Source organism: Mastigoproctus giganteus, chromosome 2 (genome assembly GCF_048544385.1).
Source record: "Mastigoproctus giganteus isolate SK-2022 chromosome 2, ASM4854438v1, whole genome shotgun sequence".
NCBI lineage: Eukaryota > Metazoa > Arthropoda > Arachnida > Uropygi > Thelyphonidae > Mastigoproctus > Mastigoproctus giganteus.
Window position 1 is genome coordinate 132704662 of NC_143576.1, and position 16295 is coordinate 132720956.

At 37.7% G+C, this 16295-nt stretch overlaps 1 protein-coding gene across 2 annotated transcripts in view; it reads left to right on the plus strand.

The window, feature by feature from the left end:
* Positions 1-16295, plus strand: part of fand (Pre-mRNA-splicing factor SYF1 fand) — a 385689-nt gene that overhangs the window by 36435 nt on the left and 332959 nt on the right. The window contains exon 3 of one of the 2 annotated variants that reach the window (XM_090368673.1): positions 4752-4875. The exons of the other annotated variant lie outside the window; for it this stretch is intronic. Within the exon in view, the coding sequence (XP_090224799.1) occupies positions 4752-4875 (124 nt within the window). The remainder of the gene's footprint in view (positions 1-4751; positions 4876-16295) is intronic. 2 annotated transcript variants of the gene reach the window in all.

Here is a 16295-nt window from a genome sequence, read left to right on the forward strand (position 1 = left end):
CTTCATTATCATTTTCCCCCTTGAATTCTCATGTTATGTAATGAGCAGCTAACCCTTTACTGGCAGCAAACTCCAAGTTAACAGAAGATTCTCCATTTTCTTTTAAATGATTATAAAGTTTTAGTGTCTTTTGTTTAATTACATTGCTGTCTAACGGAATGTTTTTTATTACTGCTATCGTCAATGCAAATACTGAGTGCTTTTCCATTTTCTCCATTATTGGCACTCGGAAACAAGTTAACATATTTGGGGAAATCAAAGATCCTTCACCAACAGCAGTTCTAATTTTCTGTTCATTTAAAAAATTTTTTTTTAAATTTAAATTTAAACTTTTTGCAACACACGATACCTTTGCCCCATTTTTTAAGATGATCCAAAATTTTTATCTTTGATTCTAGAGAAATAGTTTCTTTTGAGCGGTGTTTTTTTACTTGGGCATAATTTAGGGCTGGATTTTAATTCACAACAAAGAAATTATTCCAGCAGTTCTTAAGAAGAAAATTTAGTAATACATAACTGAAAAAATTTATAAACGATCTAATAAAAACCAAAATAACCTTACCAAATTTTAAAAGTCTCAAACTGCACGCTTTGAAGTCACAATTTTTTATGATCTAAAACAAGCACAAGTTCAATAGCACAGAACCTAACATGCAGATTTCCCAACAAAATAAAATATGAGGATTTCCCAATACTTTTTTTTGCATAATGATTAGCGATTCAACAGGGAGGTGATTATCTTATTGTACAAAGCAGTGGTCAGGCCATACCTAGAATACTGTGTACAGGTCTGGAGGCCTCATTTTAGGAAGGATGTAGAGTTGTTAGAATGAGTACAAAGAAGGGCAACAAGATTGGTGAGGGGAGCAAAGGGGTACTCTTACCAAGAAAGGCTTAAATTCTGCAAATTGCAGCGCCTGGAGTAGGCACCTGCGAGGTGATCTGATTGAGGTGTATAAGACCTTGAATGGGTTGAGCAAGCTGAATGCTGATGGGATTCTTCCTCTTGCTTAGATTAGGAACCTGAGGGGGGCATACATTGAAATTGAGGAAAGAAAGTTGAATAGATGTGTGGAAATTTGCCTTTAGCAACGGGTAGTTGATTGGTGGAACAGACTTCCATCTTTTGTTGTGGAAGTTGATAGCCTAAATAGATTTAAGTCTGAGCTGGACAGGCATTTGGAATGAATGGAGGGGTGAAATGGGAGGGTTCTTTTTTGGCTGATGCTGCATAAGCTTGCTTTCTTGCATCGTATGCCTGTACTATTGCTAAACAGCGGGGTTTCACAAAAAAGAACAGAAATGTTGAAAAATTACATCCAGCGTAATAGTAGGGTTCTCCCCACATAAAAGCTCAAAAATACCCTGTTATGTGAGGTTTGCTGCAATTCTCTAACTGTGTTAGAGTGAAACAATACCATGTTATGCGAGGATTGCTACAATTTATCAACCGTGTTAGAACGAAACTGTGTTAAAGAAGTACCATGTTATAAGGGGGTTGCCTATATTGGATGTCTGGAAAGTCATCCAATACAATGATCCGAAAAGTTAAAATCACAAGGAAATATATCTCACTGCCTTTCCCTATACCAGGGGTGGCCAACAAGTCGATCGCAGATTTAATTTCTGTCGATCACGACGAATTTTAAATATACATTCATCCCTCGATTTGTGCACCTTGTGCAATGAAATTTTTGAGATGGTAGATCGCAGCACATTTTGAAGGAAAAAAGTAGATTGCATCACAAATTAAGTTGGCCACTCCTGCGCTATATATATAGGCATCTCCGTAGCCAGGTGGGAAGGAGCAGCAGTACGTAGCATGCACTTCTTGGTTAGACCGGGGTTCGAGCCCATCACCACCAAATATGGAGGATGCGGAAAGGTCAGAGAATGACCACCGCATATCCCGGAGCAATATGGCCTTAGTTGCTAATGCTCCTAAAAAAACCAAATAACAGCAGCAACCTGCCGTATACAGTTGTTCATTGTGGTCATTACGTTTTAGATTTTGTGTTGCTTAACTACCAGTATAATCCTCCTACCTTCCTGTCTGTTTATTCTTTCTCTACACATTGTACTCACGAAATTCAAATTCTGTATTTCTTATATCTGTGTGACAATGTTGAGTCAGTTTGGTGTGATGTATAAGCAGTGGGAAAACAAAAATAGATTAGGAGTGTGTTGTAGGCCTAAGGACTGTGCTTGAGTATAATGAACAACTGTACAAAGAAATGGAGTGGCCAGTAAATCAGAATGTCTTTTAAGGGATTTTAATTTTTCAGCTATTGACTGTGACATGTGGGTGTCACTCACACATTAGCACAACATATTTGAATTTGTTGGATTACTCTTCTACAGCAGCATGTTAGAGAGGCAACAAGCAAAAGCATTACTCTTGATCTGATTATCAGCAGTGATTCTTTATGCATTAAGAATCTGCAGAAGAAAGACACTAGTTGGCAGTAATGACAGTGTATTGATGTGGGATTTACTTAAAGACGTAACAATTGTCAAGGGTAAACAGAATGGCTTTTTCTTTGGTAACAGCTTTGGCTTTTTCTTTGATAACATATCAGTTGGTCCCACTGTAGAGAATTAAAAAACTGTCCGTGACAGTGGTCACAGACAGTTTTTAAATTCTCTACAGTGGGACCAACTGATATGTTATCAACAGCAATTCTAAATGGAAGGCATTGAGGGAAGTAATCTTAGAAGTTACTAGGGTTTTTCAAACCAACTGAGAAATACTGTTCAAGGTTTAGATCGAACTCAGCATTAGTGTTCATAGTTGCAAATGATAAAAAGAAAAGAAAAGAAAAAAATACCCTCCTCTCCTGTCCATCCCCTCTCAGAATTTGTCTAGTTCTTCCTTGAATTTATTCTAACTACCAATTTTCACAACAGATGAACATTTGTTTACCTCCTGCAACATGAATGTCAGAAATGCTAATGAGACTTCTCACAGAATTATCACATGGTATAGAAACCAATGGTAGTTATAAACTAGTCTGCAATTAAGTCACATGAATTTTTTAGCAAAGGAGATGCTAGAAGTTAATCAAATTCTAAAAGTGAGTTATATTATTTTGTGATAACTGAGAGGAAAGCAGGAGAGAAATCCTGGGTGGATGGGCTCTATCAAATTATATTAAGGAATGCAGCAAAGGAGGTAAGCAAACCCTTAGCCATAATTATAAGAGCATCGCTGTATTCAGGGGGAGGTCTTTGTGGACTGGAGATATGCAAATATATCCCAAATTCACATGGGGGGGGGGTCCAAGGTTTAGTTGAAGAATAGTAATTAGATGAGGATTTTATATTAATTGCATTGAGTTTTTATTAGTTACATATTACTCTCAATAAATTGAATACAGGCAGCTCTCGGTTTATGAATGTGTTCCGTTCCAAGACGTTCGTTATGTATATCTTGCCTTCCTGAACTTTTACATACATATTGTATATGTTAGCAGCCATTTTAAAGTATTAAAACCATGTATTAAACATCAAATGGTCTATACAGTAAGTTTTATTATAATGTATGTATGCGTTTGCATTATGGCTTATGTATGTTTGTGTTATGCAATATGTAATGTAAAATAAAGTAAGAAAAGAATAAAAAAAACAAGATATTGTACTTGTTAATTTTAATTAAAAACATAGAGTTACAAAACAGAAATAAAGAAAGGGAGTACTAACATAATATATGTACTGTACATACATTATGTATTCAACTTTTACTCATCAGTATCTTCATCAGAGTTCAATATTTTCCACATAAATACACTAGGTGCAGGTGAAGTAGATGGAAGGGTGTCTGATATTGACTTTTTTAAAATATGTTTTTATAGAAGATTGCACAGTTTCTCTTTTTATTCAAAAATCTCACTGTAACATGCTAGACAGTCATAAACGCCTCTTTTCACTTTTGCAATTTTTTCCATATTTACGTCGTCTTCAAAGATTGCCAACCCCTCAGAAATTGATTTAAAAGCTGCAGCCATTTTCTGCCTTGTAAATGTTCTGGGAGGCTGTGGAATATCAGGTTCTTCTGTTACTTCAGAATTTAGATGTGTGTCTCTATTTCAATTATTTCATCGGTTGTTAATTCCTCAAAATGAGAGTCCAAAAGTTCTCTCACGTCAGTCACATCAAGGCGCCTCCGTAGCCAGGTGGGCAGGAGCAGCAGTGCGTAGCACACGCTTCTTGATTAAACCGGGGTTTGAGCCTGTGACCACCAAATATGGAGGATGCGGAAAGGTCAGGGAATGACCACCGCATATCCCCGGAGCAATATGGCCTTAGTTGCTAATGCTCCTAAAAAAAAAAAACCAAATAACAATAATAACAGTCACATTAAGGTCAAGGTCCATTTTATTGCCCAGTTCAACAATTTCTTCAGTCAGCGGTTCTACTGGCTCCACAAAATCTCTTAAATTATCCAGAAACTGTGGACACAAATTTTTCCACACACCACTTAAGTTTGTTTCCCTCACATCCCCCGGGCACCAGCAATGTTTTGCAATTCGTTATAAATGTTGTATGTCTTTGTTTTATTAATCTATCTATTAGGGACTTTAAAAAATTTTGAATGAATTGTGACATTCGCTATAGCGAATGTTCGTAAATCGAACGTTTGTAAATTGAGAGTTGCCTGTACTGATTTAGATGAACTAATGTGGTATAAAGTGTTACATTTTTTTTTATCAACTTAATAATATACTTTGCACCTTTTCATTTTATTTTTTTAGTTACAAATTGTGGTACAATTATTTAAAGTTAAGAAGAAAACAAGTGAGAGGTCACTTTATTACTGATCCTGAATATGATGATGTTAACAATGTATTTGAGAGGTCACTTGTTTTTATGCATAAGGTAATGAATGTATTTTTTTTATATATCTTTGACTTTTTAATTTTTTGCATAATGTTTATGGGTAACATGGAAAGCTTATTTTAACTATGAAACAAATGTGATTCAGTAATTTTAATAGCATTTAATGGTGTGTGTGTGTGTATGTGTGTACACACTCACACACATACAGTGATAGTTCCATGTAGTGCTGAAGGAGATATAGCCTCCCACAATTAAAATGACACGGATAGGCCAAGGTAGAAAGCCAGCATGAGAACCATGGCAAATTTCAGGAACACTTACTGGACAAACTCCTTTCCTGCTACTGCAGTTTCTCCCTGCATTCTTGGTAAACAGATGGTGTGTGTTGTTGGTAGTGGCAGTAGAAGTCGATAATGATGTCTTGATAGTTTTTTCTCATTAATAAAAGCAGATTATTGGAGTACATGAGTGTAATGCCTTTGCGGCTGAAATTTACTTACGGGTACATCCTCCAGACGGCCTCAGTCTTGGGGTGTTTATCCTACCCTTCCCATTTTAAAATAAGAAAATAACTTCTACAGACAGTGCCTGTTATTGGTAGTGGCAATAGAAGTCGGTTTCCTATTTTATTGCCTATAAAAGTTTCAGAAGTTTTGAGTTATGTTTCTATTCACTGATGAATCCCAGATATTAGCAAGGACTCTTGTCATTTAGTTCACTTCTTTGGAGTGAACTAAATTACATTTTATATGCCATTTATGTCAAATAACTTTTATATGCTTAAATATATTATGAGTTATACAGGGTGATTCACTACCAGTGCAACAAACTTGCAGAAGGTGTAGGGGGCACAAAGACGAATCGGAATCACATAGCATTGCAGGGTCTGAAATTCCTTCGTCATGTGGTAGAGGACGTTGAACGGGAGGTCGCATAAACAGCGATCCCGCTGGAAGTCAGCATTTGCAAACCGGTTCCCGAGGCAGTAGGATGGACGAGTATTCAAACGTTGACTTGGCCGACATGCACCTCGTGTATGGACGTGTATGGAGCTGAGGACTGTAACGGTCGCGCCGCTCTGCTCTTGTACCAGGAACGTTTCCCGCACAGGCGTGCTCCTCACATGGTGTGCACAGAAGGTTACGTGAGACTGGTTGTTTCACAAGAGGTACCATGAATCGAGAGCAAACGACGAGGACGCCAGACAATGAGGAGAATGTCTTACGTCTTGCAGAAGGCAATCCGAGTACTCGAGCGATAGGCCAACGATTGGGTATTTCCCAATCCACTGTATGGAGGATACTGTCAACAAACCAAATGAGTTCATACCATCTGCAACGCATCCAATCATTGGAGCCTGCGGATTATCCACTCCGGAGGACTTTTGCTACTTGGTTTCTTCAACAGAAACGGTTCACAAATGCTGACTTCCAGCGGGATCACTGTTCACGCGACCTCCCGTTCAACATCCTCTACCCCATGATGAAGGCATTTCGGACCCTGCAATGCTATGTGATTCCGATTCGTCTTTGTGCCCCCTACTCCTTCTGCAAGTTTGTCACACTGGTAGTGAATCACCCTGTATATGCTTAAATTGGCATATTAATTTATTTTCTAGAAGTGCTTTATATTCCTAGTAACGATACTTAGATTAATTTGAACTTAGATAGAGATTTTGTAGGTTATTACTTAGTATTGGTAAGTATATCTAATCCACGTGTTGGACATGTTTTGCAGATCTTGCGAACGCTAGTTTTTAATTATATTTCGCTGTTTTATTGTTATATTAAATTATTTTCTATAAGTAGCTTATAGACCTAGTCAAGCTCCGTGGTTTATTTTGAATTTAGATGGTGCGATTTTGAAAGTAATTAATACCTAGTGTCCATAGATTTACCATTCGCAACTTGCCGCCATTGTTATACGATACAACATATACCCTGAACTAGATAGCGTAAGGTTTCACTTAAAACTAGATAGCGAATATAGTAGTATCAATTAATCAGAAAAATTTACTAATCTTATTAAATTTCATTGTCAATTAAATTGTACTTTTTTAACTAAAACATTTAGTTAAAAAGGAAAACTAAATAATATTATAAATTAATACATATAACTTGACAGGAGATAAGAAAGTCATATAATGTAACTTGGAGATAATATTCGATACTGAAATAAATATATAAAGTGTTATAACTGCATTGGGATATAAGTTTTGGGTTATATTTTGTATTGGAATTTTATTTGAAATAGAATAGAAATCATGACTCAGACCAGAGCAGCAAAGCAATAGGCTCAAACTAATGGGAGTGCTGTGGCTCAGGGGAGAACTGAGGGGGAGGCGGTTGTCCTCTGAATCACAGTCTTTTCAAATGCACTGCTTGTTTGATGTTTGTGGAGCAGTCAGGAATGGGACATGATATTGTCAAGGGGAATGTCTTTTTGTGTGTGTGTCTGTGTGAGATGTAAGGAGTGTGAAGAAATCAGGTGCCAACTCAGCGTTGTTATGGGCCTATATGAGAGCTTGAAGGACAGGATGAATGCCTTCGAAGGATTTAAATTGAGGGGCCATTAAGCTCTCAGCTGCCCACATCAATGCCACTTGAACATCATGCAACATAGTGGCAACCCCCAAGGCAGAATGCGCTGGTCCCAAAGGAACTAGTTGTTGTCGATGGCTCTATTGTCAGGGAAACGGGGAACATATTGTGCAAAAAGGATAGGTGGAACCGGACCAGGGTATTGTCTGCCAGGGGCAAAGGTTGATGACATTGTACAGCAGATATATCATCTTTTAAGGGCACAAAAGGTGATACTGTTGTACATGTTGGCACTAATGATATTAAGAGTAGGAGACTGGCAGAATTACTTAACAAGTACAGGTCAATGTTGAAAAAAAAAAAGCCACGAGTTAGGGTTGAATTTGAAAGTGTCTGCAATTCTGCCCAGACGATAGGAGGGAGTATATGATGAGAGCCTTGTTGATCAATTCAGCCCTGGAGAGATTGTGCAAGGCTCCAGGGGTAGACTTTTTCTCAGCCTGGTCTGTGCTTGTTAACAGGAGAGACTACTTCTACAGGGATGGCATACATTTAAATAGAAAGGGTGCAAGAATATTTGCTGATGCTATCGATGCAGAGTTAGGTGAGTCGGAAAACTGCTAGCTTTGGGGGGAGAGGATACATGGACTAATAGATTAACAGTAGCTGCTGGCAGAGGTAAAAGTGATTCTTGCATGCTTCTATTGAAATGAGCTGCAGCCTGGAAAACAAAGTGCAGAGGATTCCAGAGACTTCTGGGAGTCTTTGCAGAACAAGAAAATACATGGGCTGTGTTAGGGTAGCTAAGAATAGGAATAGGTGGATGTATACTTGTGTGTACACCAATGCAAGGAGTATGGTAAATAAAATTGATGAATTTGAGGTGTTGGTCAAAACTTCAAAGGCAGATATTGTTGGGATAATAGAGACTTGGTGTCACACGGATATAAGGAATGCAGAACTTGAATTTGGGTGGTACAATGTGTACAGAATGGATAGACAGGATAGGAAGGGGGAGGAGGAGTTATGCTATTGTTTAAGAAACACAAAATCCAAGGAAGTACAGCCGGTCGACATGGCTGGACAGTGCAGTGTCGAGTCAGTTTGGTGTGACATAAGCACTGGAAAAGCAAAATTGAGAGTAGAAGTGTACTATAGGGCCTAATGACTCTGATGAGTATAATAAACAGCTGTACAGAGAAATAGTGGGCCAGTAAATAAGAGTGTCTTATAATGGGGAATTTTAATTTCCCAGATATTGACTGGAATTTGCAGGTTGGTCACTCACACACTAGCAAGGCTTTTGTGTATTTATTGGATGATTGTTTTTTACAACAGCATGTTCTGGAGGAAACTATAGTAAATAACACTCTAGATCTGATTATTAGTAGTGATTCTTCATGCATTAAGAATCTGCAGATAAAGGAACTACTAGGTGGCAGTGATCACAGTGTGCTGAAGTGAGATTTACCCAAAGAGGTAACTACATCAGGGGTAAAGGGAAGGGTTTTTGCTTTCTAAAAGGTGACTATGGTGGTCTGAGACAGTATTTAAATTCTATACGGTTGGACCAACTGATGATGTTACCAAGCAAATTCAAAATGGGTAGCATTCAAAGAATTAATCTTGGAAGCTACTAGGCTATACATACCAACTAAGAAATATTGTTCAAGGTTTAGGCCTAAATGGATGTCAGATAAACTAATTAGACATTTTGTAGAGAAGAAAAATGCATGGGATACATATAAATTAACAGGTGACATGGAAGCCTTTGATAGATATAAGTTGATCTGTAACGAAGGTACAAAGGAGGTTAGGCAGGCGAAGGCAGATTACGAGAAATCTTTGCAAGGGATGCAAAGAAAAACAGCAAAGAGTTCTTTACTTATGTAAATACTAGAAGTAAGGGGATCAATCAGATTGGTCCACTTAGTATCGATGGTTCAACTGTTGATGATCCTATTCAGGTTGCTAACAAACTAAATGAACATTTTGCATCTACATTCGCACATGGGGAGTTATTCAGGGAGGGGAATGCCAGAGGTAACCTAGGCAAATGAAATTAAAATTGTGGCAACAAATTGTGGACATGTGGAAACTTGCCAATTCTCATTGATGAGTCTACCACTCTAAGCAAGAAATCTATTGATTATTTATTTAAAATGTGAAACCATGAAACATTTAAAATGAAAGATCCACATTACTTGTTTCTCGATTTAATCGAATTGCCAGATCAAACAGCTTTCACACTAACAGAGTGTCTCTTAAAATGTCTTGAAAAATACTCATTTGGCGACAGTTATTTAAAGCACTATTTAATTTCTTTTACAAGCGAGGGGGCAAGTGTTATTTTGGGCAGAAAATCTGGAGTTGGAAATAAATTATTAGAAAAATATCCAAATTTCATCATATGGCATTGTTTAAACCATCGGCTTGAGTTATCAGTTGGAGATGCAATATGAGAAGTTCATGGAATTAAACACTTTCAAATATTTATGGACAAATATTTATTGACTGTACACTTTGTACAGTCAATCTCCAAAAAACCAGAGAGAAATAGAACCATGTACTACCAGCATTGGCAAAGAAATTAAAAGGATTGGATGGGTATTTAATGTAAGGTCGGTGGCCAGCTCCTTTGGGACCGTATCAGCAATTTGGAAAAATTTTGCATCTTTATACCATCATTTTGAAAATGCCAGTAAAGATAACAACCGAAACAAAACTGAACAAACCATGTTCAATGGATTATATAAACAAATTTCATCCAAACAGTTTGTTCTAAATTTAGCCCTAATGTACGATGTATTGTTTTAGCTACTGATTTTTTTCAGAGTCATTGCAGAAAAGAGATACGACAATAGTATATGCAGACAAATTGATTCGTCGTACAATTTGTTACTTGGAATTTTTAAAAGATCATCAAAAAGGAAAAAAGTTGTTAGAAGCCTCAGATGCTATTAAAAAATGCAATTATTTTCAGTAACATTAACGGACAATAACAAAGTAACATTAATTCATAGAAATCAATTTCTAAACAGTATTATTAATAATATGAAGCATAGGTTGAGTGTTAGTACGGATTCTACTGAATTTACTGAAGGAATTTCAACTTTGGACATTATAAAAGAGTTGCGAATTCTTGTACCAAGCGATTGGCCATCTGAAATTGATCTTGGATTTGGAGAAAATTAAATAATCTCTCTGTAAATGTTATCATTTATCTTTCACAAAATGTTTGAATGTCCACAGGGATTATTTAGCTAATGGTGGTCATAGCGTACCCACAGATTTGGAACATTTAAAAACTTATTCCAAAATTATAGCTTGCAGTTCTTCTGAATGCGAGTGTGGCTTCAGCAGGATGAATTTAATATTAACTGAGAAAAGATCCTGTATTCTTGTTGAACATGTCACAAGTTTGTTGTTTATTAAACTACACAGTCCACGATTAGAATTATGGAATCCAAATTTTTATTGTCCGAACTTGGTTGCGGTCTCATCGTTCTGCTGTTGACCAACAAACAAAAAGGGCAGTCACACAAGAATACGTAATCGATCCTGTTTGGGAATTTCTATGATTCTTCTGAACAATATTTTTTCTATTATTTTGGAGTTTTTTTTTTTTTTTCTTTCTGATTTTTAAAATTTTTTGTCTTTGTTTTTTACTTTTGAAAATTTTATTTAATAGTTATAAATAAATAGTGAACAAATATTCTAATCTTTCACTTATTTATTTTTGCAATTGAAAAAAGCATAGGTAACTATTTGTAGTTAATCAACGAGCGTTCCATACTATTTTTTTTAGCAATACAAGTCTGCTTGTGTCACCTTTTAAACCCCCTTTGTGACGTGGTGATATGTTTGCTCACCTCCAGTCTATGGAGAACTCCCCTGAGTCCAAGGAAGCTCTCATAATTATGGCTAAGGGTTTGCTGCCTCCTTTAATATAACTGGATAGATCCCATTCACCCCAGGTGCCTTTTTTATGTTTAACTTCAACAATTTCTCCTCCACTTTGCTCTCAGTTATTACAAAATCACTTAGCTCCTTGTTAGAGTTTGATAAATTTCTGGAAATTTTTGACAAATTTCATTGAATAACTCCTCATGTGTAAATGTAGATGCAAAATACTCATTCAGTTTATCAGCTACCTGAGTATGATCATCAATAGTCAACCCATCTATGTTAAGTGGTTGAATCTGATTCATTCAACCTTTCCTTCTAGAGTTTACATAAGAAAAGAACTCTTTGCTGTTTTTCTCATAATCTGCCTTCGCCTGCCTAACCTCCTTTGTGACTTGATTACAGACTAGTTTATAGCTGCCGTAGGCTTCTGTGACACCTGATACTTTATATGTATCCCATACATTTTTCTTCTCTCCCACGAGCCTCATTAGTTCATCTGACATCCATTTAGGCCTAAACCTTGAACAGTATTTCTTAGTTGGAATGAAAAAAACAGTAGCCTCCAAAATTAAGTCCCCGAAGGCTTCCCATTTAGAGTTCAACGTTGGTAACGTCATCACTTGATCCCACTGTACAGAATTGAAAAACTGTCTCAGACTCCTGTAGTCACCTTTACGAAAGCAATAGCCCTTCCCTTTAGCCTTGATGGTAGTTACATCTTTAAGTAATTCCCACATCAGTTCATTGTGATCACTGTCACCAGTGGTTCCTTTATCTGCAAATTCTTAATGCATGAATAATCACTGCTGATAATAAGATCAAGATTATTACTCCCTCTGGTTGCCTCTCGAACATGTTGCTGTAGAAAGCAATCATCCAATAAATCCACAAAAGTCTTGCCAGTGTGTGAGTGACCAACCCACAATTTCCAGTCGATATCTGGAAAATTAAAATCCCCCATTATAAGACATTCTGATTTACTGGCCCACTCTATTTCTCTGCACAATTGCTCATTATACTCATCAGATTCATTAGGCCTATAATGAATTCACCTTCTCTCATGGCCCCGAGTGCCAAGCGATTTCCTCTGAGATATATAGTGTGCTATTTCTAAGCGACAAAGTTTAATTTTATTTCTAGTGTCGTTTTCTCTTTTGTTTAGCTAAAGTGGTTCTGTGCTTCAAGCGTTAAAGTAAGAACCAAGAAAGGAAAACTACCTTTCTTTTTTCAGAGTATATATATATATATATTAATTACTAACAAGCTACTAAACTTTACAACCGCTTGGTCACTGGTGGCACCGCTCCTGCCTCCACGTGGCGGTGCCGGTAACCTGGGAGAAGAAAGTCACTCTTCCAGGGCGAAAAGGAGCAAACATGGAATTTGACAATTTCCCTCCAATTGAGCCTCGGCGCTCATGTCCTAAATCAAATGATAATGACCATGACACATCACAGTCGAAAAGACTGAGGACTGACACAGAGCAAAAGGAATGTCCATCTTTCCTTATCGTCCACTCCTTGTCAAACAAATGCATGAGTATACTCTCCCCGTTTCTGATACAGAAATGTTTGGAAAACACAGCAGGTTAACCTAAAATGGTGAAAACACTTAGAACGGGTGATTTTCTAATTGAAAGTGTGAGTCGTCAGCAATCAGAGACTCTGCTGAACCTCTCGGCCTTTGGTGGTATTCCCGTGCAAGTTACCCCACATGCCTCCAAAGGGGTCATCACTGAGTGGGATTTGATTAATGTCACAGAAGATGAATTAGTCCAAGAATTAAAAGAACAAAAAGTCACACATGCTAAGCGCATTATGATCAGAAAAGATGGCCAGCAAGTTCCAATGCGGAACATCATCTTTACGTTTGGCACACCAAATTTACCATCGAGTGTTAAAGCCGGCTATCTCAATTGCCATATAAGACCCTACATTCCTAATCCCATCAGATGTTATAAGTGCCAAAAGTTTGGACACTCTCAGACCGTCTGTCAAGGGGATGCAGTGTACCCAAACTGTGGTTCAAAATCCCATGCACAAACGGAATGTGATGCTGAAACACCACATTGTTCAAACTGTCAAGGCCAACACACTGCCTATTCAAAGTCCTGTGAACTGTGGAAAACAGGAAAAAAGATCCAAAAATACAAAATAGAACGGAAAGTCACTTACCAAGAAGCAAAGAAGCAGATTATGCTTACTACAACTAAACACACCTATGCAGCAGCAACAAAGAAATATCAGTCAGCAGCCACTCAAACTAATGTGTCAGTTTCCCCATCCATGTCTATTGCAGACTGGGCAAGAGAAATACTTTCAAAATCATAGCAATCTACTATGGAACAGCATGTGAATGATAGTGCCAATAACACACAAATTACAGTACCGCCAACTGCTTTGCAGTCTTCCTCAGAAACTATAAAAAATAAAACAGCAGTCCCAAGGCCGAAAAGTCAGCAAAATGTAACAAATATGGATACTAATGAAAACATCAGCCCGGATGAGCCAATCTTAGATCTGTACGCAGATGATGACATGGACACAGCACGTCCTATCTTCTCGAAAAAAGAAAGAATAAAATTTGAGAGACAAAAACAGACTGGATCTAAAACACAGACTGAATCAAACACAACCGCTAAAAACAAACAATGGATCACATCATGCAGTGGAACTGTAGAGGTCTACGTAGTAATATCGATGATATCCATGACCTAATCCAACAATATAGTCCGGTAAGCATATGTTTGCAAGAAACTAATTTACCTCCGCAAGTAATTCCAAAAATCAAGAACCATACTATATATCAGCATAATAGAAATAATAATACCACCGTGCGTGGAGGTGTGGCCATTCTGGTAAACTCAAGAGTCCCTACTAAACACATTCCACTGCAAACTTCCTTAGAATCAGTAGCAGTACGTGTCTCCTTAGGAATCATGTTAACAGTAGTTTCACTCTACCTATCACCAAACAAAGAATATACTTATAATGACCTAGAAGTACTTCTGCGACAGATCCCTCCTCCATTTTGTTTATTTGGAGATTTTAATGCACACTACCTAATCTGGGGCTCCCCACATACAGACAGACGAGGAAAAGTTCTGGAATCGCTGCTTGACAAACACAATCTAACACGGTTGAATACTGGTGCTGATACTTACATTCATTTCTCCACTAGAACAACTACAGCTATAGACTTGACAATCTGCTCTCCAACATTGTATCCACTCATCCGCTGGACAATTCTGGACAATCCGCTAAACAGTGACCATTTTCCGATAATTTGTGAAATCCAAATAACTAGAATCCCTCAGGTAAATAATTCCCGCTTAAAATGGAAATTTTCCAAGGCTGATTGGAAGTTATTTGCTCTCAGTATCTCATTCAGTGATGAAATTATCAATTTCCAATCCATGGACGATGCCACACAGCACATCACATCTCAGATTCTGAATGCCGCGACCAAGGCCATACCAAAAATCCGCACTGGTTCGTTTAAACATGCCACAGTAAACACCCAACTACCGAGAACCTTATAAATTTCAAAAAACTGAAAGCAAAAGCGCGATTCGTAAGAAAAAGGCAAAAAAATGATTCTTGGATCCAGTTTGCCTCTACTATAACGAAGAACACAAACAGCAGAATAATCTGGAATAAAATAAAAAAACTAAATGGTAGATTTCTCCCAGAATCCTCTCCAATACTGAGATGGAATGGACAAGATTTATCATCTCCAGTTGAAAGAGCTAATGCTCTATGAACCAGCTGCATATGAACCATCTTTTCAGCAACTTAAAAGAAGGACTGAGCAAAGCAAATTAAATTTCAGTACAAGAATAGCGCTCCCATATAATCAACCTTTTACAATGTTGGAGCTACAGGTTGCTCTAAACAAATCAAGAAATAGAGCATCAGGACCTGATGGTCTTTATTACCTCATGTTGCAACACCTAGACAAAAATGCACTAAATTCCCTATTGCTTTTTCTGAATCGGGTCTTCTCCGAAAGCTATTATCCTCGCTCATGGTGTCATTCAACAGTGCTAGCTTTTCCCAAACCTGGGAAAGATCAGACGAATCCATGCAACTATAGACCGATATCCCTTACCAGCTGCTTGGGCAAGACATTGGAAAAGATGGTACACGATAGACTTGTATGGTACATAGAATCCCACTCAGTCATCAGTAGTAATCAATATGGCTTTCGCAAAAACCGATCCACATTAGACCTTATGGTGAAAGCTGTGTGTAACATACGGAACGCCTTGATTCGAAAAGAACATCTTGTCATGGTGTGCCTGGATATTGAAAAAGCCTTTGATACCACCTGGCGCTATGGTATTCTGCAAGACCTGTATGCTATAGAACTCAGAGGTCGACTCCCAATGATCATGGAGAGTTACCTTAAAAATAGAACTTTTCAAGTGAGTTATCGTAATGCTGTTTCGCAAGCTCTTATCCAAAGAGAACGTGTACCACAGGGATCGATACTCAGCGCTACCCTCTTTGCTCTTAGGATAAACAATTTAGCGCAGAATATCTTGGGTAACGTAGAATTGTCCATTCCATCTCTATCGCAAGATCATCAGCATCTTTATGCTGATGATCTTGCGATATCTTGCCATTCGCAGAATATGCATTCCATTGAACGACATTTGCAGCTTGCAATAAACAAAATAGTGTCATGGACTTCACGTAATGGTTATCGTCTATCAGCAACCAAAACTGCAGCCATTCACTTTTGTATAAAACGCCAACTACATCCAGAACCTGAATTATCACTGGGAAAACAACCAATACCAATTACCAGCAATATCCGATTCTTGGGCATAACTCTTGACACTAAACTGACATTCCAGAAACACATACTATAAACACAAACTGTCTGTATGAAAAAGCTGAATATACTTAAAGTCATCTCATCTATGACATGGGGAGCTGATCACTATACTGTACTCCACCTATACCGGGCCTTAATCAGATCTCAATTAGATTATGGTGCTCCTGT